A 24,536-nucleotide genomic window follows, 5' to 3' on the forward strand; every position below is an offset into this window, starting at 1 on the left:
GGAGTGGACTCGATATGCTGAATGGCCTAATTCTGCTCCTATGTCTTATGATGATGGCAACTCAATAACAGTTCTAACTGGTAAGAGATCAGGGGAAAGAGAAGATAAAGGTTGTTGTTGTTAGTTCAGAATTTCTCCTCAATTGCTGCTAGTGACTGCCATGATTATGAATAGAATCGAGAATGAGCACGTCGAAGCTGTTCTTAGGCAATTATGGGCACTGGCCAATGGTAGATGGCTTGTTATATCAGAGGACAAAACTGTGGTTAATTTGTAATTACACTTGGCAGTGGCCTCGCAAGCAATTCTGTTCAGGGAGCAATTAGGTTCCAGTACTAAACAACCTGGTGACCTAGAATCAATTATTTATCAAAGTTCCTAAGTAAAAGAGATTTTTGAAGAATGGAGGTACAAGTATTCTGTGAGGGCAGCTGGGTTATAGAGAATTTATGTTCTTGAACCTACTGTAAATCAGTATAGAACAGAGGAAATAAAATTAGGGGTAGTCTATTCTGCCATACATGTCCTCTCTGCTAAGTAATAAAATCATGGCTGATCTTTTGTCTCAGTCACCTTCCTGAATTTAACCCTTAACCCTTAATTTCTTTAATATTTAAAACTTTATCAATAAAATGTTAAAATATACTCAGAACTGAGCCTTGTCAACCCTGCTAGTAGAGAATTTCAAAGATTCTCATCCTTGTGCTAATTACCTTTTCTGAGTCTGAGGGCCTTGGTTTTAAGCAATATAATCAAGGAAAGTAACATCACAGCATCTACCTATTCTGCTCCATAAGAATTTTGTACATTTCAGTGAGATCATCATTTTATCTTGGTGAGTGAGTACAGGCAGTCAAACCCCCATTTCAGATTTGAATCTAATGAATCTTCTGTGCACCCCCCTTCACAAGTATACCTTTCTTTCGGCAGGGTGACCAGACTGTTCTTAAATCTGATGATATCAAAGACACCATTCCTGTTACTGTCTTGGCTGCAGACTGGTCTAATATATTTTAAGGGCTAGAAGGTTAAGTACGAGTGCACCTGTCGGAGGGAAACTCGGCAAGGCTGTAGATGTGAAGGTCTTACTCATCCTGATGACCTGATTCATATGGACTAAATTATAAAAGGCAGGGCATGGACTTGGTTTTGATTTGGATTATTCAACACAGATACAAAAGAAATCCTGTTTATTAACAGTTCAATGGTTAAAGTTGCAATCTATTCATTTAGTATTCCACAAGTAATTCCCAAAGTTGTGATACTGAAAGCATTATAGAATATGGTGAGTAAATATAGAATTCTGAAAACAGTATTTATTTTCTAGCATGTAAAAAGATCAGACAGAAATTTCTTTGAAGCTATATATATTTAAAAAAAATAAGATTTGTGAATGTTTATAGTGGCCAGTAATCTGTGTGCTATGCTCAGAGGATAGAAATATCATCATCCCAAGATATTGGATTGGAACTGAATCCCATAAAAAAGGTAGAAAGACAAAAAGGTGGGACAATGTGTTTCACTAATATGCACATTATATATAAGTAGTTGCTCAAATGGCTTTGCGAAATATTATTTTTGTGTAGTCTTTTCTCTGAGTTCTACTGTATGTACTTTGATCTGTAGTATTCTGGTTTCCACAGAAGTACTATAGAATGAAAAAAAAAAGTGGTGGAAGCTTTAATTAATTGGTTAGTATCATGCTGGCATTTTTGGCCTACTATGGTAATGTTAATATGTAGGGAACTTCTGCTTTCCATCACAGGTTCTGAAGTTTTTGCAGACAACAACTTAACTCATTGTGCCAAGGTGGTACTCAATTAGCAAAAGTTTTCTGAGGCCCACATTGAGTAAATAACCTATTGCTTTGGAAGGATAAATTTTGGCTAGGAACTCTCAAGGAAGAAAGGAAAGAAAGAAATAACTTAATTTAGGTAAGGATTATACAGATATTATCTTACCATTTTTCCTTCTGGACCTTGTGGCCCTGGTGGCCCTGGTAGTCCTTGGTCTCCCTAATAAAAGGAAAGGCTGATGAAAGGCAAACACCAAACCCTCTTTGAAAAGGTATCATTTCAAAATACAATATATAGAGAAGAAAATATGCTACCAAGGATTATAATTATATTTGACTGAACTTTTTCAGATCTAGCAACCTTCTTACCATGTTCCTCTATCATTGGTGTTTTAAGAAATACACCCTCTTGAATTGGTTTATGAGTTCATAAATTTGATGTATTATATTTACTATGGTAAACATTGTGCCTATTATCTCTTCTTAAATATAATACTTTCTTAAACTTGTGATTGTGGACATTTGACACATTTCCCAATCAATTATTTCCTTTCATTTATCCCTTCATACAGGAAACAAGTCTAACCATCCCAATTTTCTTTGGTGCTTGACTGGATTTGTTTATCTTCTTCACCTCCTTGTCCATTAAGGACTGTCATATCCTTACAACAAATGATCAGCACAAAAAAATGGAAGTGTCAACACATTTATTTCAATGTACATGAATCCAGAGGTTGGAACTATTTACTTTAAAGATATATCTTATTTTTATTTTATTCTTCTTCATGAAGCCCTTTCTACTTCACTTACCCTTAATCCAGCTTTTCCGACTTTGCCAGGGAGGCCTGGATGGCCCTTGCTTCCTGGTAATCCAGGGACTCCTGGTAAACCAGGGGGACCTGCTGGACAGCTAGTACACAACTCCTGAAGATGCCAAATTAAAATTATGTTAGAAGGTAATTAGAATTATTACACTGAATAGAAGTAGTTACCAGGCTTGTCCGTCAAATAAAGCAGTGGCTACCAATCCTATGAGGGTTGAAGGTATTGGTAAATTAATTACAGATTCATTTGACAAGAATTCATGTAAAATCTACTAGAGGTCCTCCTCTAAGCTGTAAAAAAAACAATTAATTATATCAATAGAAAACTCATAGGCTTTTATAGCCATGTTAAATAGGCCAGAGAATTATCATGCCTGACAATGACAAAAGATTTATGGTGACATTTGGTTGATGCATGTTTATGGAATCCCACTTTGTCATCTCTGGAATTTTAGTAAAGGAGGAAATAGTGATTATCATTTTTCACCTAATCAAGCAAAAGATGGAAAAATATGAGATAATAGGATCCCTGAGAGAAATTAAGACTGAAAACCGAAGCAGTATTTGGTTTAACTATTGGAATAAAAGCTACAAATATAGGAGTGTAATGCCCATTTTGACACTTGCTCAATAAATCTGCGATCTTTACGGGATAATATTCCTGACTCAGACTCTATACATAATTCTGCCCTCATTACTCCTGGATGGAAACTGCAAGGCTCTGCCTGTTGCACTACTTCAGGAAGATTCAATTGATCCGTTGATCATAGTAAAGTCAAAAGACATTTGATTTGATGTTGTATATCACTGCAAATGTTAAATGAACTTTTATAATTTTTAAGAGATTTTTTTTAGTCAAACATTTTATTTACTACTGGAGTGTTTGCAAGATTCACTTACTAAAGCACATTGTCAGCTGGATTAACAAGACAATGTACAAGGTTACTATGCTTAAATACATTAAGGAATAGTTTGTAATGGAAAGAATTAATTATATTAAGTTCCATTGTCCAATTCAATTGGTTCATGGAAGACCTTCAGCAATCAGGCAAAAGAATTTTAACAAACCCTAACAACTGTGATTTGGAGCCCTCATTAATCAGTGTTCCAACTGATTCCAAATGGCTATGCTCTCTCACTCAGCTGACTAAAATGCTATCAAAACTCTTAAAAACACAGGAAACACATGACATCAGAAATTAAATTCAAAATACACGAACGATCTGCAAATAGCTTAACTATGCAGTAAAATTCATATAATTCATATTATGTTATTAATAAATAATACTGTTTTCTTCTGGAGCTGACTGAACTGGTGAATGTCTCTCTTTAGGTGATTAAGAAGCATTTTGTCAAGAATGTGGTTACTCAGTTACTTACAATGTTTTGAGTGATCAGCACAATAGGTATTTTTTCAGCTTCTAGTTACAAATCATTAATCAATTGCTTTCTAATATGTAGTACAGACCCTGCCTGAACAGCTGCCTGAATTCCATTCCTGTTTTCCTTCAGAACTGCAGCCTTCAAATGGCAGGAAATTTGGATTGCTACTATCTTACATAGAAGCAGAATACTGATGTTAATAATACATACAATCAATTCTCAGAAATATTCACATACATTTATTACCTGGGGGAACAACATTATCCACAATACAATCATAAAACCAGTCAATGATATTCACCATTATCTTATTATTAACTCAAGAGTTATTTTTATGGAATCTGTCGCAGAATAATATTTAGTCAACCCAATGCAATATCTTAACAAAGCTTGTCAATAACTGAGAACAATAAAGAAGTAACAACAGGAACAGGCAGAATTGTACTGGGAAAGGAAATAAATATTGGTGTATTTTTCAATACTGATATTGAAAAATCAAAGTTTGAGAGCATAGATAGGAAATTGATCATCTAGAATAACAGAAAAAGCAAGAACTTTACCAAATCATGCGTGTGTTTTTTAAATTTCTCTAGCAACTTTTAATTAGAATCACCTGATCCTTTGATACAGGGGAATATATACTCCAGATAATTTTGTGTCTCTTTTGCCATCTCTGACAACATCCATATGCAGTTTATGACATGGCCAAATCACAGGGTGTTTAATTTTGCATTGGTTCAACTGTAATATCCGGAGTTCAAAATAGAACTTTTCCTTCCTGGTGGCCACCTAAGAGGACCACAAACCCACTCACCTTGGCCATGCCTTCTATCTCTCTCCTGGAAATAAGAGGTAATGATGCCTGTAGGTCAGAACATACCATTGCATTATTTTGTCAATAAAACTATTTTACACGCAATGCAGAATATTTCCCTTTATTTTATATTTCCTTTTTTGAGTCAGTTTATTCAGGCATTGGATATGGTAAAGTTAGCATCTGTAGTTTAATGGGTAGATGCTATTAAAGTTGCTGGAAGAGGAGATAAAGAAGTGAAAAAGATATGCTGGGCATCAGCCATCAATTTTCATCTTTGGAGCTGTGACTCCATTCTATCACTCAGCTGACTGCCTAATTCTTAAGATAAAAATGGTGCACTGCACCTCTTTAATCTTTTCAGTCATGGATATGTATATCTTTCACATTTTCAAACTTACAATATTATACATTTCTGAATAGGGTTTTACAAGGAGTTTGTGATTTCTACCATTTCTATTGGACAATATGAATTTTAATCAGACACCATATTTATAGTCAAAATAAGTTTATGATGGCAAAATACAACAGTGCGCTGAATCAGCATGGCTTCAATGTGGTTCTACAGTGGTTGGACAACGGGCAGTTTTGAATTTAATAAAGATCAAGGGAGCATCATCATTATTTTTTCATGTGGGCCTTCTGAGAGCCAGAACAGACAACTGCGTAGAGGCAATGGAATGCTTAAGTGCTTCCTCTGATCCATATACGGTGAACTTTGTATTAAGTCCAAATGCAAAAACAGAAGAGCGTATAATGACAGCTACTGTCCATTAGAAATGTCAAAAAGGCTGAGGGGGAAATTTGTCTCAATGACCAAATGCCCACCATACCTGAGGAAAACAGAGTAAATGCATAAGATAAAGATGTACAAAACAAGAGAGATAAAAGGGCCAATATTAAGAGACAGCAAGAGCGTAAGAGGAAGAGAGAGTAGAGATAATTTTTGGAAAAGGCACAATAGACACAAAATGCAAAGCTAACATACAGGCTTTCCTGGAAGTCCTGGATCTCCCCTAGCACCGGGTAAGCCCTGCAAAACAAACCAGAAACTTTTTCACATACAGAAGTCACTTTTATTCTCAAGAAAATCTAGATATACCAATTTCAAATTATTTCAGGTTATATAAAATTCTTCTGGTGAATGTGGCAAGATCACAACATAAATTGTCTTCTGTAAGTGTCTACTTTAAAAGTTTGGATGTCTTTATTTTCAGGAAACATTCCATCTTCCAGTGATCATCAACAATTGTCAGAGGATAAATGAAGGTTTCATTAAATGCCGATTCAAAGTATTTTTCTGAACTGACCCTCGTTTAAATTTTCTTTCTCCCAACTATGAAAGGACATATGGGAATGATTTATTACTTGTTTAGTTGCTGGTGATAACAAGCAGTTAAATTAATCAATATAACTGGTTCCTAAAGCTATCATGGTCTTAGGAAGATAAAAATTACCTCAGTAAAATTAATTTTGGCTTTTGTTGACAACAGATAAAGCATAATTTTTTTCTGGCCTTCCACTGAATATCCCTCTGGATTTTCCTTTATTTTCACTTTAGTGAGAGGGTGAGATGATATGTGATTTATGCTTACTTTCTAATTTTTTTTTCCTTTCTGTTAGCATCTCCAATTGGATTTCTGTGCACTGCACGTTACCCAGTGAAACAAAGGATAATCGGCTGCCCTGTTCCTGGCTCTCACTAAGTGCTGCTGAGGAGTTTGCAGTGGGAGGTTCTGATGGCTATACTAATGGCTTGTTTCCATTTGTGTTGGATAATCAGATGTGGATTTTTTTTCAGTAGGGTCAGCAGAACTGATTAATGTTATTGAATCCTTTTTTGTGACGTTCAGCAAGACTTACATCATTTCCTGGGGGCCCAATTTGGCCTCTGAATCCAGGTGGACCTCGTGGACCCTAGAAATTAAAATAATGCCATGTAGAGAATCATCAAGATACTAATTCAAATCATAATACTGACAAAGTACTGCTGGGTATATTTAAATGCAGCTTTAAAGACTCACATAAAATGACTGTCCATGTACCGTATTTGACTTTCAGGAATGAAACTATTAAGTATGGGTTGTATAGAAGCTAAACAGTGATTTAAATGATAAATGGTTTTACAGGTGCCAGGTGACTTGTCTCCTGTGATAAAAATATTACCTACTGGAAACACTCAGCAGGTCAAGATAATCTTTAGGGAATGTAACAGAGTTCACATTCCAGAGTATTCAGGATGAAATCCTAACGTCCTGCTGAATGTTTGCAGCAATTTCAGCAACTACAAGCATTTAATTTTCATTAATAGGATTACAGGATGTGGCTGTTACAGAATAAATCAGCATTTATTGTACATCATTAATTATCCTTAGAAAGGTGAAGGCAACTGCTTCCCTGAAAAATGCAGCTATTGCAGAGAAGGTATACTCACCGTACTCTTCATTGGCATTCAGTCAAATGATAAATGAACAGTCATATCAAGATAATAGGACTTGTCAGGGGAAGATCAGATGACAATGATACTGGAGCAAAATCAGGCCATTTGGCCCAATGAGCCCATTTCGTCATGGCTGATCCATTTTCCTTCTCAGCCCCAGTCTGCTGTCCCTTCATGCCCTGAATAATCAAGAATCCATCAACCTTTGCCTTAAATATACCCAATGATGGACTCCATAGCCACCTGTGGCAAGGAGTTCCACAGAATCACCACCCTGGCTAAAGAAATTCCTCTTCATCTCTGTTCTAAAAGGACATCCCTCTATTATGAGGCTGTGTCCTCTGCTCTTAAGACACCCCCACCATAGGAAACATCTTCTGCACATCACTCTTTAGTGGCCTTTCAACATTCAATAGGTTTCAATGAGTTCACCTGCATTTTTCTGAATTTTTGTGAGTAGAGGGTCAAAGCCATCAAATGCTCTTCATGTGACAAGCCTTTCAATCCCAGAATCATTTCTGTGAACCTCCTTTGAACCCTGCCCCATCCTTTCTCAGATAAGAGCACAAAATTGCTCAAAATACTCCATGTAAGGCCTCACTAATGTCTTAAAAAGTCTCAACATTACATCCTTGCTTTTACATTCGTCCTCTTAAAATGAATGCTAACATTGCATTGATGTTAACGCAAGGATAATGTAAAATAAACTGGAATTAATGTAGAATTAATGTAAATCAGTGATTGATGGTACACAGTTCTTTTTAAGCTGCGTATCTGTAAGCCTCTATGCTCTATCACATGGAGAAAAAACTGGCATACGAATAGTTTTCAAATGGAAAGAAGCCATTAAACCACCAAATCAGTAACAACTTTAATTAAGGACATTTCAGACAGTCCCATGACTCTTCTCTTCTCATAGACCATCAAATTACTTCATTTCACATAGCTAGCCAGCTGTCCATTTGAATACTGTAAGTCAAACATCAACACCCTTGAGAGTGCAATCCAGTCCCCAACCACAGTGGACAAAATAACCTTCATGTCACTCTTAGTCATTTTTCCATTCAGCTTCATTCAGTTTCCTTGGTTCTTGAGCCCACTGACAACTATAAATACCTTTCAATGACTTTAAACATCTCTATGAGATCCCCTTGCAAACTCATCTTTTGCAAATACGGTAGTAAAACCTTTCCTTTCCTAGCAACCTATAAATCCAAATTTTTCCCTGGATTCTTTTTGTTTTTTTTTGCATCATTTCTTTGACCTTTACATTCTTTCTGAAGTGTGGTTCCTAGAAATGGAAACATGCTCCAAGTATATTTAATGCAGTGTTTTATAAATGTTGAGCATGATTTTTGTTCTCTTATACTGTATATTTCTGTTTACAAAGGTCAACATGCCAGTATCTGCTGGAGGCACATTATTGTTCCAAGTTATACAGAGTACCAATCAATTGTACAGAAATAGAAAGACGGGTCGTCCAAGAGGGCGTTAAATGCACCACCCAGAGTGTAAAGAAGACAATGTCCATGTTGACTTTTTTGATGTAAAAGTACAGAAAGGAATCAGGCCATTGGGTCCAGTTTGTCCACACTAACCATTAATCAATTTCTAGACACAGATTACTATGTCTAAACAATTCAAGTGCTCATCAGTTCCTTTGTTGTTGTCAGTGACTCAGCTTCAAACATTCTTTCAGGCAGTGGATTCCAGTACTTACCATTCTCTGGGTGAAAAAGTGTCCCCGTCATTACCGATTCCCCTCTCTCTAAATCTATGTCACTTAGTTTTACCTATCTCTGATATGGGGTAAAGTTTCCTAAAGTCTTCCCTATCAATACCACTCATAATTTTATATATCTTAGTTCATTCCCCCCAGTGAGAACAGACCTTGCTTCTCAAGTCTCTCTTCATTACAGAACTGCTCCATCCCAGACAACATTCTAGTGAATCTCCTCTGCACCCTTCTCAGCTCCATCACACCAATTCTATAGCATGGTGCCCAGAACTTTATTTAGTATTCTAAATGAGGTGAGAGCAGTGTTTTATAAAGTTAGAACATAAATTCTCTATTTCTGTACTTAATGTTCCAACTAATAAGAATGGTATTGCATTTGCCTTCCTGATTTTTTTATCTAAGTATGTTGTCATTTTCAAGAATCTGTGAATTGGTATTCCAAGTACTTCATCTACATAGTAGTCCCTAAGATCCTACCATTCATGGCCTATGGCAGAGCCTCTTTAGTACTCCCAAATCTATCATCTCTCACCTTGATTATTTTCCAACTGCCATTTTCAGACAATTTTGTGACAGAATAATAATCCTCTGCAGCCGAGACATACTTTCCACACTATCAGCAACTCTAGCAATCCTTTTGTCGTCAGAAAACTTACTAATCATGCTTAATACATCAACATATAAGCATTTCAATTTTTTATTCTATGCATACTATGAATATTTTGAATGAAAATGGAAAAAAAATCACATTTTTGATTTTCTTTATTAATTAAAGAATATAATGACAATGAAAATCTTTTCATGTTTCTTAAGCTTTTAAACTTGGATGACATTGGCTTTCAGCTGGCTGACTGTTAATAACAATAATGCCTTCCATTTTATGTCACTTATTACAATTTGTAACAGTATTGTAAATACATTCTATCTCTAAAAAATTTCAAAGTTGAGATATGTTTATGATTTAGAAAATGTATGGATTATTTTCATTAACACATAATTAATTACAGGGTATTTCACAGTTACTTTAATATTCACTGTTCCTGCTAAGCTTCACGGGTATGTAGCAACAAAGGGTATGTGTGTGGGAGCATTTCAGTCACTGCACTTGCAAAACAATTTAGGGTGCAATAGCCCCAGCACTAATCCTTTTTAGGATGAATATCCAATCAGAAAAACAATTTATTTGTGATTTTTTTTAATACCAGAAACAAAAATTCTAACATTGCCCTGTCCTTTTGCCAAGCCAAATTGGGAGCCATTTTGCCAACTTGCTTTGGATTCTAATGACACTAAGCCTTTGAACTACAGGCATTTTTGAAGGACTTACCAAAAAGTATTGCCCTGTCTTCAGCAATTCATTTTGTTACCATTTCAAAGAATTCAATCAAATTGGTCTGAGAGGATCCAACTTTGAAAAGGTTGTAATGACTGTCTCTGATTAATCCCTCTCTTTCTAAGTGATCACTAATCCTCTCCCTCACCCTGTATCCTCCCTATCAGTGACGTTAGGGTCTCAGGTCTATTGTTACCATGCTTTTCCCTGCTGTGCTTCTTGAAAAGGAGGATAATGTTTGCAGACCACCAGTTACCTGTTACCTCATATGTCCAGCTAAGGTTTAAAGATCTCAGCCAGAGTCCCAGTAATCTGTTTCCTTGCCGCTGTAGAAGCCTGAAATTAATCAATCCTGTCATGGGGATTTATACACCTTAAAGTCTGCTAAGGCATCAAGTAACTTCCTTTTCTTTATGGAGACATCCAACTACAAACTCTATTTTCTTCGTGAATTACCATTAAAATGTATTCTCTTATGACTTCACCTATTACCTAAATGAAACTGCTCTTCTTTCAATTTAAGAGCTTCTCTGTACTTTTCCACATCCATTTCAAAAATACACAGAGCTCTGGTCACTATCTTCAAAATGAATAATACTTCTACTTGACCTGATATTCCACAGGATAATGTCCAGCAATGCTCCTTCCCTCAAAGATGTAACTATATACTGCTTCGAAGAGCTCTCCTGTTGACACATCAAAAACTCTGCCCCCTCTGTAGATTGAACTTTACAGAACAGGAACAGGAATTTTTTAGAGGTTGAATATCTATGCCAACTATGGTGCCAACTTAAGCCATTTATGCTAAGGCATGCCTAGTTAATATTTGGGGGCTGAAATCGCCCTGTACAATTACCTTTTTTTTATTGTACCTCTGGGATATTTGCCTACTTATCACATCTATTGGAAGGTCTGTAATACATCTCCAGAAAAGGAACAACATTATTTTTATTTCAAATCTCTATCTGTACAGTCACATTTTAGGAGCCTTCTAAGACATCCTCTCTCAGCACTGAAATAACACAATCTTTAACTAACAGTGCACTGTCTTATCCACTTCTGCAACCTCCTCTGCATAACCTGAAATGTCTATATACTGGGATACTGAGTTGCTGTGATGGAAACAACAGATTAGCCCCAACCCCCTTAGTAATTAAATCTTGAACTCAAATCCACTTTGCTGGTTCTACTCCTTGTATCAAAACAGATGCAATTTAATTTTCAGTTCCATTATTGTATATTTATTCATTATTCTGCAGACTGGACTTACTATTTTTCATCGACTTGATTGTATCTCTGTCTCAACAGCTACTCTGAATCTCCTTCCCCGCTAATTCATTTCAATTTTTCCCTTACAGCACTAACCAGGAAGAAATGAACAAAATCAAAGCGTACAATCCAGCAAAATCTTGGCATTTAAGCATTAAGTGTGATAATTTAACAAAGCAGTCCTTTGCACAATTGAGTCTTCAAATGAATTAACATAATATTTTGTCATACCGGATGACCTCGTTCACCCTGTGGTCCTGCAGAGCCCTGGACAAGAAGCAAGAAAATCACAATGTTATTAGGGATTTTCTTAACATATAAAGCTGGTTATTTTTCATGATCTCTACTCTCCATTCAGTGATGAATAATCAGGAATGACCAAAGGGCCAATAAGAAACCATGATTGTTAATGAAACATCATTGTTCAACATTTCGGGTTTTTTTTATTTCCTTGCATTTGGCATACTCAGGTTCAATTTGTATTTTTTTAAACTATGTAACTAACATCTTTTTTAGCAAAATGACAACCAGACAATAAATGCATTCAGAAGATTAGAGTATTTAGGCATTTGTTGGTATGATACTTAAAAATTAAAATTCTGATACTTACTATTAGTGAAATAATTTAGTCATAGAAGAAGTGATTGTGACATCAACAAATTTGCATGAAGGCAAATAATTTGTAATGATAAAATCCACAGGTCATGAAAGGGACAAAATAAATAGAGGAAGCAGTTCAAATAAATTCATTCCAAATCTTAAAGTGAGATGAGTTTCATCATCCTCTGCCTTTGGTGAGTAATGTATGGTGGCAGAGCAACACTTAGTGAAATGAAGAGGTCAGGCAGCCTTTTTGAAAATGTCACTATATCGTCAAGTCTGAGTAAAAAGTCATGATGGATGCTTTCTGTGGAGGACATTAAATTTATTACTGTTCACAAATTGTTTTGTAATTGGTTTGAGAGTTTACTGACAAGGAATTATTTCAAGCTAGATTTTAACAAGTGTAACTACTGCCTTGATATTTCACGAGTACATAAACATTTTGATCCAAATGCAAATTTGCCAGAAAAGCATTTTATCTCCACACATTCTCTTGTTAAAAATGCAGTGTTTGTGTCTGTCCCTTTATTCTGGTGTATGTTCATTGATGGAGATTAATGTGTTGATCTTCTGTTCTTGGAAACCTTAAATCATTTCATATGGAGCCAGGGAGAGGGCTAAAGCAGAATGGCAGTGAACAGGCACATAAAATGAGTTATTAATGAAGGAATAATATTAATAAATAGTTTGCCTTGTGAAACAAAGAGAAGAACATTAGCATTCTTTCAGAATCATGTGTTCATAGTGCCTCTTCTAGATGTAAGCAAGCTCTGCTCATATTGTTATCCACAAGTGATGAAAGCATTGTGTCACAATGACAGCAAATTATAAAATGTTATTTCAACAATTACTTGGCATTTTGAGAAATATGATAACAGTAAAATATGATGATCCATAAACTTAATACAACATTTTCAAAGTAACGAAGATAATTATGCTCTGCTAATAATTGGAAAGCAGGATGTGAAACCTGATTTATTGGCCAGGAAAGTGACCCATGGAATCAACCATGCTCGGAGTGGTTACTTCAAACATTCCAAATGAAGCTTGCAGTCAAGTGCAATAAATGAGATCAAGAGATTGAGTGAATTCATAATTTTTTGTATAATTTCCTGAATGTCAGACATAAGCATATGTTCATAGGGGAGATTTAAGACTAGTTTGTATCCAATGTAAGATGACACTTTGCACCAACTGTTGCATTGAGAGTTACGAGCTTCAGTAAAGAATATCCTTTTCTTAACTCTTCTTGTGCATTTATGTAGGTGGCAACACACAAAAATAAAACAAATTTTACATTTTTCCTAGGTCTCAGTTCCTTCAGTCAGGGGCTTGACCTATACTTACAGGCCTAATGAGTAAAATTGCTGAAATTATCTCAGATTTACAGCGACATGATGCTATCCTGCATCATTTAGGATGGAGTTGAGACAGAATACATAGAAACCTGTTTTCTTTTATCAAATGTGCTGATGGATTAGAGGAAACAATGCTTCTAAAAATCAGCATATAAAAATTAAATTTCTGTTACCTTAAAAACCAAAGCACAACGTATCTTTAATTACTTGACTTATGTTTGTTTCCTAAAGACAGTGCTTTTGACAATTTATCATTTAACTTACTGATGGTCCAGGCAGTCCTTCACCTGGAGGTCCCCTTTCACCAGTCATCCCTGGTATTCCAGGATCCCCTGGATTACCCTGCAAGGAGGAAAGGAATGGAGCATGTTAGAGCAAGAGAATGAATAATTTGCTGCATTCTAATTTGTTATTTTTATGTGTTATCTTAGTGGGTACTGGAAACTCTTAGAGACACAGGAGACAACATGACAGCACATGCAGGAGCAATTCAGCGGGTTGAATCATCTGGGGGTGGGGAGAAGAATTGTTTATACTTTGGGTTGGCACACGCAGCCTTGATGCAGGCTCTGAAATGTCATCAATTCCTTTCCTTGTGCATATGTTACTTGACCCGTTGATTTCCTCCAGCAGGTAGTAGCATTTTAAATAACCATTAAAGGTCTCACAACATCGAATATGGGTAGACATTTTTTTTTGCTCTAAGGGTTACGGCTATTCTTAACACTGAAAACTCTTGAAGGTTTCATCTCCTCTTTGTTCTTGATGTCTCCAGTTGTGGAGGAGCCAAAACTAGTTTCATCATTAAAAGGTGTAGTTTATTGAAAAGTAAACATTGGCTATGGCTAACCATGAACTGTACTTGATCAAAATTGCATAGATCTTTTGAGAACTCCTTTCAAAACTGAAGACGACACAGAATTTATAACATTGAATATTACAGTACAACACCAGTTGTGAAATAATTCCAGAGGTGGTGAATCTTTTTGAGAATGTGTGCCTGAATTGGCAATGATCTCCTAAAAAATTCCTCTCATGTCATGATAGTTTTGAACAGAGATTATCATCAATTGAAAAATTAGTAAAAATAATTATGGACTTTTTTTTAAAAAAAGGAAAGAGGTTGCGCCGTTTCTTATTTACGTGCATTCACTGTTTCACTATTAATAAAAGAGTAACAGAGACAGATTGAAATCAATGAGGCATTTTATAAATTCTCTTCAAAAATTATTCATAATTTATACAAGGCCAATTGAAAATAACATCATACCTAAATAACATTGTTATTGTAACTGTTTATAATCCAAATACTGATTTGTACATCAGGCCAGTGTGGATTTCAAGATATATCATCCAACACCATGAGTTCTAACAATTATCTAAGCTGGTGCCAAGCTCACATGAGCTGTTTCTTGTGAAAACAACTTCACTGCTCTTGTGTTGTAAGAAAAATACTTCACTATTTTCTTTGGCAGTAAAAATAATCATTATGTACCTTTTTAATAACGGGTTGGGTTTAAAGAATCAAGAGCTCTTACTGCATGTCACAGTGCCTACAAAATTTTGCATGTGCCATATTGAACATGCATGCCATAATTGTCTATTATGTCCACTCCTTTCTGCTTGTACTTGGTCCATATCTCTCTATTCTCAGCATATTGATGTGTCTCTCTAAGAGCTTTCAAACTGACATTTAAAGTTACTTCACATTTTATCCATAAAGTGGCATTGCTGACAATGCAATTGTCCCTCAATGGAATGTCAAAGTCTAGGTGTTTGAATTTGGTGACAAATGTAACCTGGAAATTCATGGAAGAGGTTACAGGTGTGCAAATGACTGGGAATAAATTAATTATGATTTAAAGAAACTGGATACATGGGTGAGAAAGACATTCAGGAACAAAAAGGAAAAGGAATGCAGTTGGTTTATATGTAAACACTGCAGCTACAAAAACACGTATCTCTAACTCATCTCAGACATGTCTTAGATACATATCATCTTTTGCCTGCCACTCTCTGCTTTCCACTGGGATTGCTCCCTCCATGAATCCTTTGGCTTTTGTCCCTCCCTATTCATTTTCCTCCTGGCACTTATCCCTACAAGTGGAAAAAGTGCTATAGCTGCCATTCACCTCCTCCCTCAGCTCCATTCAGTTCTCCCAGGTGAGGCAACACTTCACCTGAGGCCAATGGCCAACCATTTAATTCCAATCCCCATTACCATAGTCACACATCGCTTCATGGCCTCCTCTACTGCCACAATGAAGCCACTCTAAGGTCCGAGGAGCAGAATCAGAATGAGGTTTATTATCACCGGTACATGTCGTGAAATTTGTTAACTTTGAAGCTGCAGCAACAGCTCATATTCCATCTGGGTACCCTTCAAAATGATGACATGAACATTAATTTCTTAAATTTTCTGGAAGATGATGAAGCAGAAACAGAAAAGGGAAGGGATTTAGGCAGAATGCAAAAATCTATCATCATGAAAAGGCTCACAAAAGAGCAACTGATAATTTCAATTTCAATAGAACTTTTATTTGTTACTTCCAATATCTTCTCCACACAAGTCCACTTCACATCTCTGTGTCTTCTGGCTTCAGCTCATGACTTTACTAAAATCCACTTCATTTTGAACTCCTACGTCCAAGCATACACGTTCGCTCGGGGTTTCTCAATTAGCATTTTCTCCCTGCTTCGATTCAGGCTTGCAACTCTAAAGCTTGTGTATCCTCAATTTAGCATTTTCTCTCAGCTTTGTTTCTGGCTCAACACTTTGAAGCCCATTTTAAGTTCCAAGCATGACCTCTCTGACACCCTGTTCAGGTTCAGAGAGCACATCTACTACGCACTGATTTTATCAAAGAGATTGAACTTATGTTACTGGTTTTATAGCACTGTTTAGCCCCATCTCAACAGATGGCCAGCAATACAACAATACCTAATAAGGGATAAAGAGGGTCAAATGTACAAATTAGGTCACATGTGCACTTCGATACCATGAAAGGTCATGAAGTGCAGGTAGAAGCATTGTATACCAAAATGGTCATGATACCATATAAGGATATGTGTTAAGCATTTGTACGCATCACAATCGGTGACATGGCGGAAATTGCCTTTCGTTGCATGTATAAAAAGCCAGCATTTCTGAAGTGCTGGCAGTAGTCAGAGCTAAGCCAAACCAGCAATATGGCAAGAGGCCAGTCTCGGAAAGGCTCTGGAAGAGGAAGAAGACGAGTTGGTCGGAGAAGGAGGAGAAGACGAAGAGGGCGCAGAGGAAGGAGAGGAGCTCATTAACTCTCCCAAGACATTTCAAATGGAAAATAAGCAACATTTGGACCAACGAATATTAAGAACCAACTACTGCATGGAACATCCTGCTATGTCGTACAATTAGCAGACGGACTTGCCTTGCATGTGAAGACTTCATTATCGTGTTGTTTGACAGTGAATAAAAGCATCAGCAATGATGCTGAAAAAAATATGTGTATGCCTTGATATTTTTAGATAAGAGCATATAGATACAGACATATACATACAGTTCCACAATGATTGTCTATATATATCTATATCTATAAATTATATATAATTTATATATATATAAATTTCTTACCTTGGGCCCTTGGGGTCCTGGTAGTCCAGATGTACCAGGCTGGCCCTATAAGTACAAACTCCAATGTTAATGTGCTGAATAATAGTATAAACCCTTGCACATCTTTTTAAAAAAATTGCCAAGTCAATATTCCGAGTAACTTGGTTTAAAAGATCCAAACTAAGCTGAATATTCTTGGTTTTACAATAAAAAGCCTACACTTCCAAACATTGTGTAGCATGAGTTAACTTACTGTTTTCCCGGTTATACTTTCACCTGGTGGTCCAGGGATCCCAGCTGGCCCAGGGTCACCGGGCATTCCAGGCACTCCTGGCTCACCATCTTTGCCAGGTGCCCCCTGTAGTAGGCAGTAGAAAGAATGAGAAGTGGAGAGAGGATGACTATTTTTCTCTTCACAGCTATCTCACAATTAATGTTGACTAAGAATGCAAATGCAGATTTATAAAATCAGTTAAGTCGCATTAAAGGTTTGAACCTTCTCTCTGCTATCATGTTCCTTTGGTCAGATGCTAGTGATGAGACTTTACAGGACAAAATGTAGGCACATGGATTATAGGCAAGTAGGATTGCTGATGGTACCACTTCATTGTTAGATTAAGATTTTGCACCAGGCTTGTAACTTAAGCCATTGCTCTTATTTTGAGAACTGCTGATTTTAGATGGGTTGTTGGCATGCATTATACATACTTCCTTTCTTAATGCACAAGACAGGATTGCCATGGAGTAGTACAGCTTTGGAACAATTATATTGGAAAGTCTCATAATGGACAAGACTTCCTGTACTGCAAAGGAAATCTGTCCATCCCCTGTGGCATTGATAAGCTGGATGCCAATATAAAGTCAACAGTAACCACGAGGGAAGAGTTGGGAATCCAGAGAATAGCTCCAACTCCTTAAAAGGAATGACTGATGAGAGCAACAGTTTCTCTGAAGTCCAGTGTCACGTGGTGAATGTAAGAATTGACTAAAGACTCACTGTATGATCTTGGCTCTTACTGATGTCTACCTGGATAGCTGGCATTTATCCTAACCAGGTCAAAGCACTCAGAGCCCATTTGACACATGGGGCTCAACGGATATAGTCTTGTCACTGGGGCCCACATGTCACCAGGCATTGCAGGATTTGGGTGTGGTGAGAGCAGGACCACAACAAGTTTCCATGTAACAGATATCCTGGAAGATCCTAATAGTAGGACAAGTTTTTTTTTCTAAAAATATACTTCAAAAATATAGTATGGCTCATGTTTATGGCTCAGACCATCTCTGCTAACCTTAGTCATTGCATGAGATGCTGTTAAACTAGGAAAAATAAATAATAGATTTTCAAAATCTGACCATTAAAATCTAAGGCCAACAGTTCAGGACTTCCAGAAAAAAATCATAAATATTAATGAAAACGCTGAGTACTGGAAATACCCAGGAGATCACACATTTAATGTTACAAATAAATCTATTAAACAGACAATACAGACATGTTGTGTCACCTACGCAACCTTGGTCTCCACCATACACTGATATTCACTTTGCTCTGCCCTCTGGTTCCCCTCTCTGCAATTCAAACATACATCTGTTTTCTCATTTATCCAGGTGTGATGAGAGGTCACTGATCTGAAGTGTTAACTATTTACCTTTCTCTACAGATGCTGCTGATCATTCCCCGCGTTTTCTATTTTTATATTAGATTTCCAAAAAATGCAGAATTTTAATTTTCATTAAAGCTTGCTGCTATTACCACACCCTTCTCCCCACCTAAACCCAATGGGCATGTTCTCTCAGTGAGCAAATACTTCTCATTCAACTATTTCAGGAACCTGGATACTTGCTCACAAAGTACACTGCAGATGCTGTGGTCAAATCAAGAGTACAAAAAAGCTGGATGAACTCAGCAGGTCGGGCAGCATCCGTTGAAAGAAGCAGTCAATGACTGTCAGTCCTGACGAAGGGTTTCGACCCGAAACATTGACTGCTTCTTTTAACGGATGCTGCCCTACCTGCTGAGTTCATCCAGCTTTTTTGTACATCTGGATACTTGCTCATTGTTTTCCCCAAAACCCACTGGCATGAAACCCATCAAGCACACAGATTTGGGTCCGTCTCTAAAAGAGTAAAATCTCAATTAAAATCTGTGGTAAGGACAATTACTCAAAGAATTTCACAGCCCATTATCCCCTGAACAGCTTTGTAAAATAACTCTTAGAATAAAATGGGTTTGCTGAAATTCTGAAATACAAAAAGAAAAAAAAAGTGCATCTGGTGAGAAAGAAACAAGTAACATTGTCGTTGTCATTAATGTGAAACATTCACCCTATGATTCTTTCCATAGACACGGCCTGATTTGTTGACTTGCTCGGCATTGTCAGCATTTTAACTTTTATTATTACTGTAAGTACTATTTTGACTGAAATTAATTGAACTATTTCACATTTAAGTTTGAGTCTGATGAATTTGATTCAGGATTTTGAGGAGGTGACCAAGACAACTTATGAGGATGGGGGCTGTAGAGGTTGCTTACATCGATTTTAGTTGCGCAATTGATAAGATCCTGCATGTTTAAATGTTCAGAATGCATGGGCTCCATGGTGAATTTGTAGTTTTGATTCAAAATTGCTTTGGTCTACGGAAGGAAGTGGGTCATAGTGGAAAGGTGTTTGTTATTCTGCTTAGAGATCTGTGTCCTGTGGTGATCCATAGGGTTAGGTACTGGGTCCTCAATATTTATAATAGATTGATTGGTTGTTCAGCTTGCAGAGGATACAAGAATTGGTGGAGTTGCAGGTGAGGCAAGTTTTCAATGGATCAAACAATCAGTTACAGTTGTGATTGGAGAAATGGCAGGTGGAGTTTAATCCTGGAATCATGCTTTGTTACGATTTGTGAGGTCGTCAAGTTTAAAGCAGAATGAGTTTCTTATTCAGAAGCGGTGGGTATGCATGCATCAATCTACCTTTAATCCCACCCTCATATTTAACTTCAAATCACTTCAGAACAAAAGCTTTCTAAAGGATGTTTACATCTCAGTTATTGCCAAGACAACAGACCTTGTATCTTATTATTAACAGTATCTTACCTTTTCACCTCTGAGACCATCTTTGCCTGGAGGACCCGCCACTCCAGGGATTCCCTGTGTAACAAGGGCACATTGGGTATTAATATTTTTTTAAGAACTGCATCATCTGTGAAATATCCTTTTCCTGAATGCTGCCCTGCACGCTTATTAGCCATCACTCAGTGAGGTCTTTGGAAAGGGAGGTGAATTCAACTCTCAAACATCCCTCTGTAGCACTGTAGCTCTGAGGGCTGTTTACTGAGCTCTTACTAATTGGATGGATGGCATGGTATTTATTAAAGGGAGAAAAAGAAAATCAGAAGCATCACAATTGTCACAGTACCCCACTGTCACACAGGTTCTGTTAGACAAGGGACCAGGCTGGGAGTTACCTGAGCAAAGGTACATTCAGCAGACTCTGGGCTTGGAGAAGCTGAGATGGAGTTTCTGAGAGGAAGCATTGCAAATCTTGTAATTGGCCTCTAAAATGGTGGATTCTGAATTGAAAAATTTGCCAGACCTGTGTGATTCTCGATAGTAAGGAAATAGATGTCTAAACATGGGCCAGGTTCAAGGTTCAGGATTCTTTCACTTTATGTGATGCTAATCAGTCTATTCAACCCTGCAGACAAAGCCTTTGTAAGATGATGGAAAAAGTTACATTAACAAACTTGACCTGTCTAATTGCCACATGACCACATGTCCTTTAATTAGTTATCACAACTTAAGTCTAATATGGTCATTCTGACAAATGATCAAGCCACCAGCCATGTAATTCAATCTGCACACATGAAGATGAACATTTGTTGCACCAATAGAAACTACCAAACTGCCAATCTCTAAGAGTAAGGTAATAGCAATATACACTGGACCTGAATAACGTGCTCTGCATCATGATTCAAGTAAAAAAACTTCAAAATTTAATTTCTATTTTTTTATTTAATTTTATACCACTTTCCTTCTTTGTCCATATAGCTTGATGCAGCTAGCATGGGTCTCAGTTTGGTGAAACATTTAGTCTCCACATTGACCAATGGCAACAAGTTCAAAATATCCAACCAGCTCAGCTTGCAGGAATATTGACTGATTTGAATCGTATATTTTTTTCAAAGAAGTACATGGGTTAATATACTAAATTATTTTTATGAGATTTTATTTCCATGTCTCTTTCTCGGATGTCATGTAATCATTAATTTTTATACTGTGATCAATTACATTTATTTGGACAAACATCTCACTCAGCTTCAATCCTGTCACCAGTTCCTCCTGATCTACCTCCAGCCAAACAACTCACAAGCTCACATTCACCATTTGAAAGGAATTCACTGCCAGCATTGATTCCTTTGCACTTACCACATTTCCTGGGACCCCATGTGGACCTGGTGGGCCTGGTCTTCCAGTTAGACCCTGCAGTGAGATAAGTGAAAACAAATGTATCTCCAGTGTTTAACAATTTAGCTCAGATCATTCACTGAATTTATCACTGAAGTAGTTTTGAAATAAAATGGTGGCACTATTGCTTTAAAGCAATCCTAAGCCATTCACTACAAGTATTCAGTCAGCAGAAGGCTGTTAATTATAGATGTTATAAGCCTCAAGAGAATCATAAACTCAAGCTGATTTCAATTTGGTCTCTGTACGGATGTTGTTTGGAGAATGAGAATGAGCTGAGGGCACATCTTTGCCAACATTGAACTGGAATGGAGAGAGGCAACTCTTGGAGGGATTTAACTCGAATAGCACTGAGCATAGCAATGTTTGGTGGGATTACTCACTGGTAGTTGGTAATGGGAGTAATTGAGATGTAGTTGGTGAAGGAAGTACTCTGTAAAGATATGGTTTGGCTCCAGTTACTAGAGTAAGTGAGTTGGCTGCAGTGGCAAATTGGCAAGGTTACAGAGTGTGATATTGAAATGGTTCTAGTATTCAAAAGGAAATGGAAACACATTTCACTTGAATTGGAAGGCAACTGAGGTAGACTGCAGAACTAGTAGTTCTTGATTGAAAGATGTACTTGGTTAGGGAATAACAATGAAGAGACTAAGTTGTTACACAAGTTTTTCCTAAAAGTTTATGCACTATCTCTTTTCTCATTAAATATTATGAGAATTTGGTCATCTTCCATTGGCTCAGTGTTCATTCATCTTTTGTATCTTTCTCTAAATTAGGAGCATGACAGAAATGCCTGTTTATGTTATTTGTCACTTTAGAAAGGCATGGCTGTACAAGAACTGAGGGCTCACACCTGTTAAATTTTTTCAAGTCCTGACAAGCCTGTGGGGAAATTACTGTGCATTTCGGTTTCCATGCTTGAGTTACAGGAAAACAAAAATGACGTTTCTTTTTAAATAAATGACCACTCAGGCTCAATAACCAACCTAAGTATTACAGCTAATTCCATGCATCAAATGTCACAGGAGTGTAGCAGATACCAGCTATATGAAGACACTGGCAAAGCTATGGTTGGTCACATAAAGAATGACTTAACAGAGGTATTCAAAATCATAACAAGTAAATACAAAGCATTTCCACTGTCAGGAAGCCTGCAAAACAATGAACATGGATTTAATATAACTACAAGGGAATAAAGAAAAGGATGTTGAGGCAAAATATTTTTAGAAAGCAAGTTCTTATGAACTCATTGTCTGCTTAAAAACTACTGGAAGGAAATAGATAAAAACAAATGCTAAAAATGTACAGATTTATGGAGAAGTGTCAGGGATGGGTTTGCAGTAATTGTTCTCTAAGAAAGGAGTTGCTCTTATTTTTGGCCAATTAGATATTATAAATGTTTTAGCAAAATTAATAGTATTTAAATTAATAACTTACCATTTCACCTTTTTCCCCTGGAATCCCAGGAGGTCCAGGATCTCCTTGCCGACCCTGACGATTAAAGGTAGCCAATATCAGTTAAATATTCCAACAAAACTGAATTGATTTCACATTTACAGATGCACAAGTGGAATATAAAACACTCAGTCGTGGAGATTTTATCTGACTGCTTTATTCATATTGGCACAGATTCTCCAAAATTCACTTCACTAGCACCAAGTTGAAATTTAAATGCAGATTATTTGCAGTGCAACAAATGTTTCTATGATCTTTCACAAATGTTTCAAAAGTGCTTCAATACAGTTTCTTGAGGGGACCTTAAAAGTTTAAATGAATCTATTAGCTGTATGGTAATAACAAGTAGTTCAAAGCTTCAAAAAGTCTTGTTATAAAATTTTATGAAGGAATTAGTTAGCATACTCAAATCTAGTCTGAAAATATTTTTGTTGACTTTTTAAAAATCTAGTTTAGTTTGATAACTGATGCACCATCAATAACTCTCGGAGATGTGAGGCGAGATAGGCTTTTATCAGCTGGAAGAAAGCATTGTCAGCAGCAAGAGACCATCACACAACATCTTGGAGACTGAGGGAGGAGCAGTACCTCCAATTCCATTTATACAGGGGTCTGTGGGAGGAGCCACAGGAGCAGTCAGTGGAGGGGCGTGTCCAGACAGGTATATGTAGTTCACCACAATAACGCTATGGCTTATTAATTTTTGTGGTATGTTGCATGATGTATTTAGCATGAACAAGATGGTAGGATCTGAGTATTATGGCTCATTTATTTTGAATAGTTGAAAATGAAAAACTATAGATGCTGAAAATCTGAAATAAACAGACATTTCTGGAGATACATAGTTGTACTGTAGTAGTCAAATGTTTACAAAGGTTATTGGTTTTAATACACTTAAAAATATTTTCAGAATTTAACAATTGCATATGTTAAAAAGTACAAATTGTGCTGATTTGTGGCCGAATCGGGCCAGAGTTCAGGAGGCCTCTTCTCGGCGGATGAAGATTTCACAGAAGTACCAAGTTTGAGCTGTTGCTCTTCTCGATGTTTCAAAATTCTGAGATGCATGTGATTATTGGTGTGGACTGTAGCTTATATTACTCTCCTTCAGTTTTCAGTGTTTTCTTTCTTGTTATCAATTTGCAGATGAGGAATATGTTACTTTTCTGGGTGAGAGAGGAGTTGGGATTTGATGTTATTATCACTGTCTCTTTGTCTGGGAGAAAATTGGGGCTTAGGGGTTTGATGTTTTACCTGCCGTGTCCAGGTGGGTGATTTACTTTCATGCAAGAGAGAGGTTGGAGGCACGGGGTTTAATGTTTCCATTGCTGTGTCCGGGTGGGCAATCTGTTAGTTTTTGTGTGAGGAGAGGTTGGAGGGGGTTGGGGTTTAGGAGTTGTTTTTTTTTTCATTTTTCATGCAATGGCGGTGGTGGGTGGGGGGGGGGGGGACGGGACGGGGACTTCAATGACC

General features: G+C 37.0%; 1 protein-coding gene across 1 annotated transcript in view; it reads right to left on the bottom strand.

Moving 5' to 3' along the window:
- col22a1 (collagen, type XXII, alpha 1) overlaps positions 1–24,536 on the bottom strand; it is a 256,846-nt gene that overhangs the window by 38,755 nt on the left and 193,555 nt on the right. The window contains exons 35-46 of the mRNA XM_059988289.1: positions 23,046–23,099; positions 21,570–21,623; positions 20,238–20,291; positions 17,403–17,507; positions 17,171–17,215; positions 13,822–13,899; positions 11,828–11,863; positions 6,680–6,733; positions 5,805–5,849; positions 4,817–4,864; positions 2,606–2,719; positions 1,962–2,015 (exon numbers count right to left, since the gene is read on the bottom strand). Of these exons, the coding sequence (XP_059844272.1) occupies positions 1,962–2,015; positions 2,606–2,719; positions 4,817–4,864; positions 5,805–5,849; positions 6,680–6,733; positions 11,828–11,863; positions 13,822–13,899; positions 17,171–17,215; positions 17,403–17,507; positions 20,238–20,291; positions 21,570–21,623; positions 23,046–23,099 (741 nt within the window). The remainder of the gene's footprint in view (positions 1–1,961; positions 2,016–2,605; positions 2,720–4,816; positions 4,865–5,804; positions 5,850–6,679; positions 6,734–11,827; positions 11,864–13,821; positions 13,900–17,170; positions 17,216–17,402; positions 17,508–20,237; positions 20,292–21,569; positions 21,624–23,045; positions 23,100–24,536) is intronic.

The sequence above is a fragment of the Hypanus sabinus genome, chromosome 1 (genome assembly GCF_030144855.1).
Source record: "Hypanus sabinus isolate sHypSab1 chromosome 1, sHypSab1.hap1, whole genome shotgun sequence".
In the NCBI taxonomy this organism is placed as follows: domain Eukaryota; kingdom Metazoa; phylum Chordata; class Chondrichthyes; order Myliobatiformes; family Dasyatidae; genus Hypanus; species Hypanus sabinus.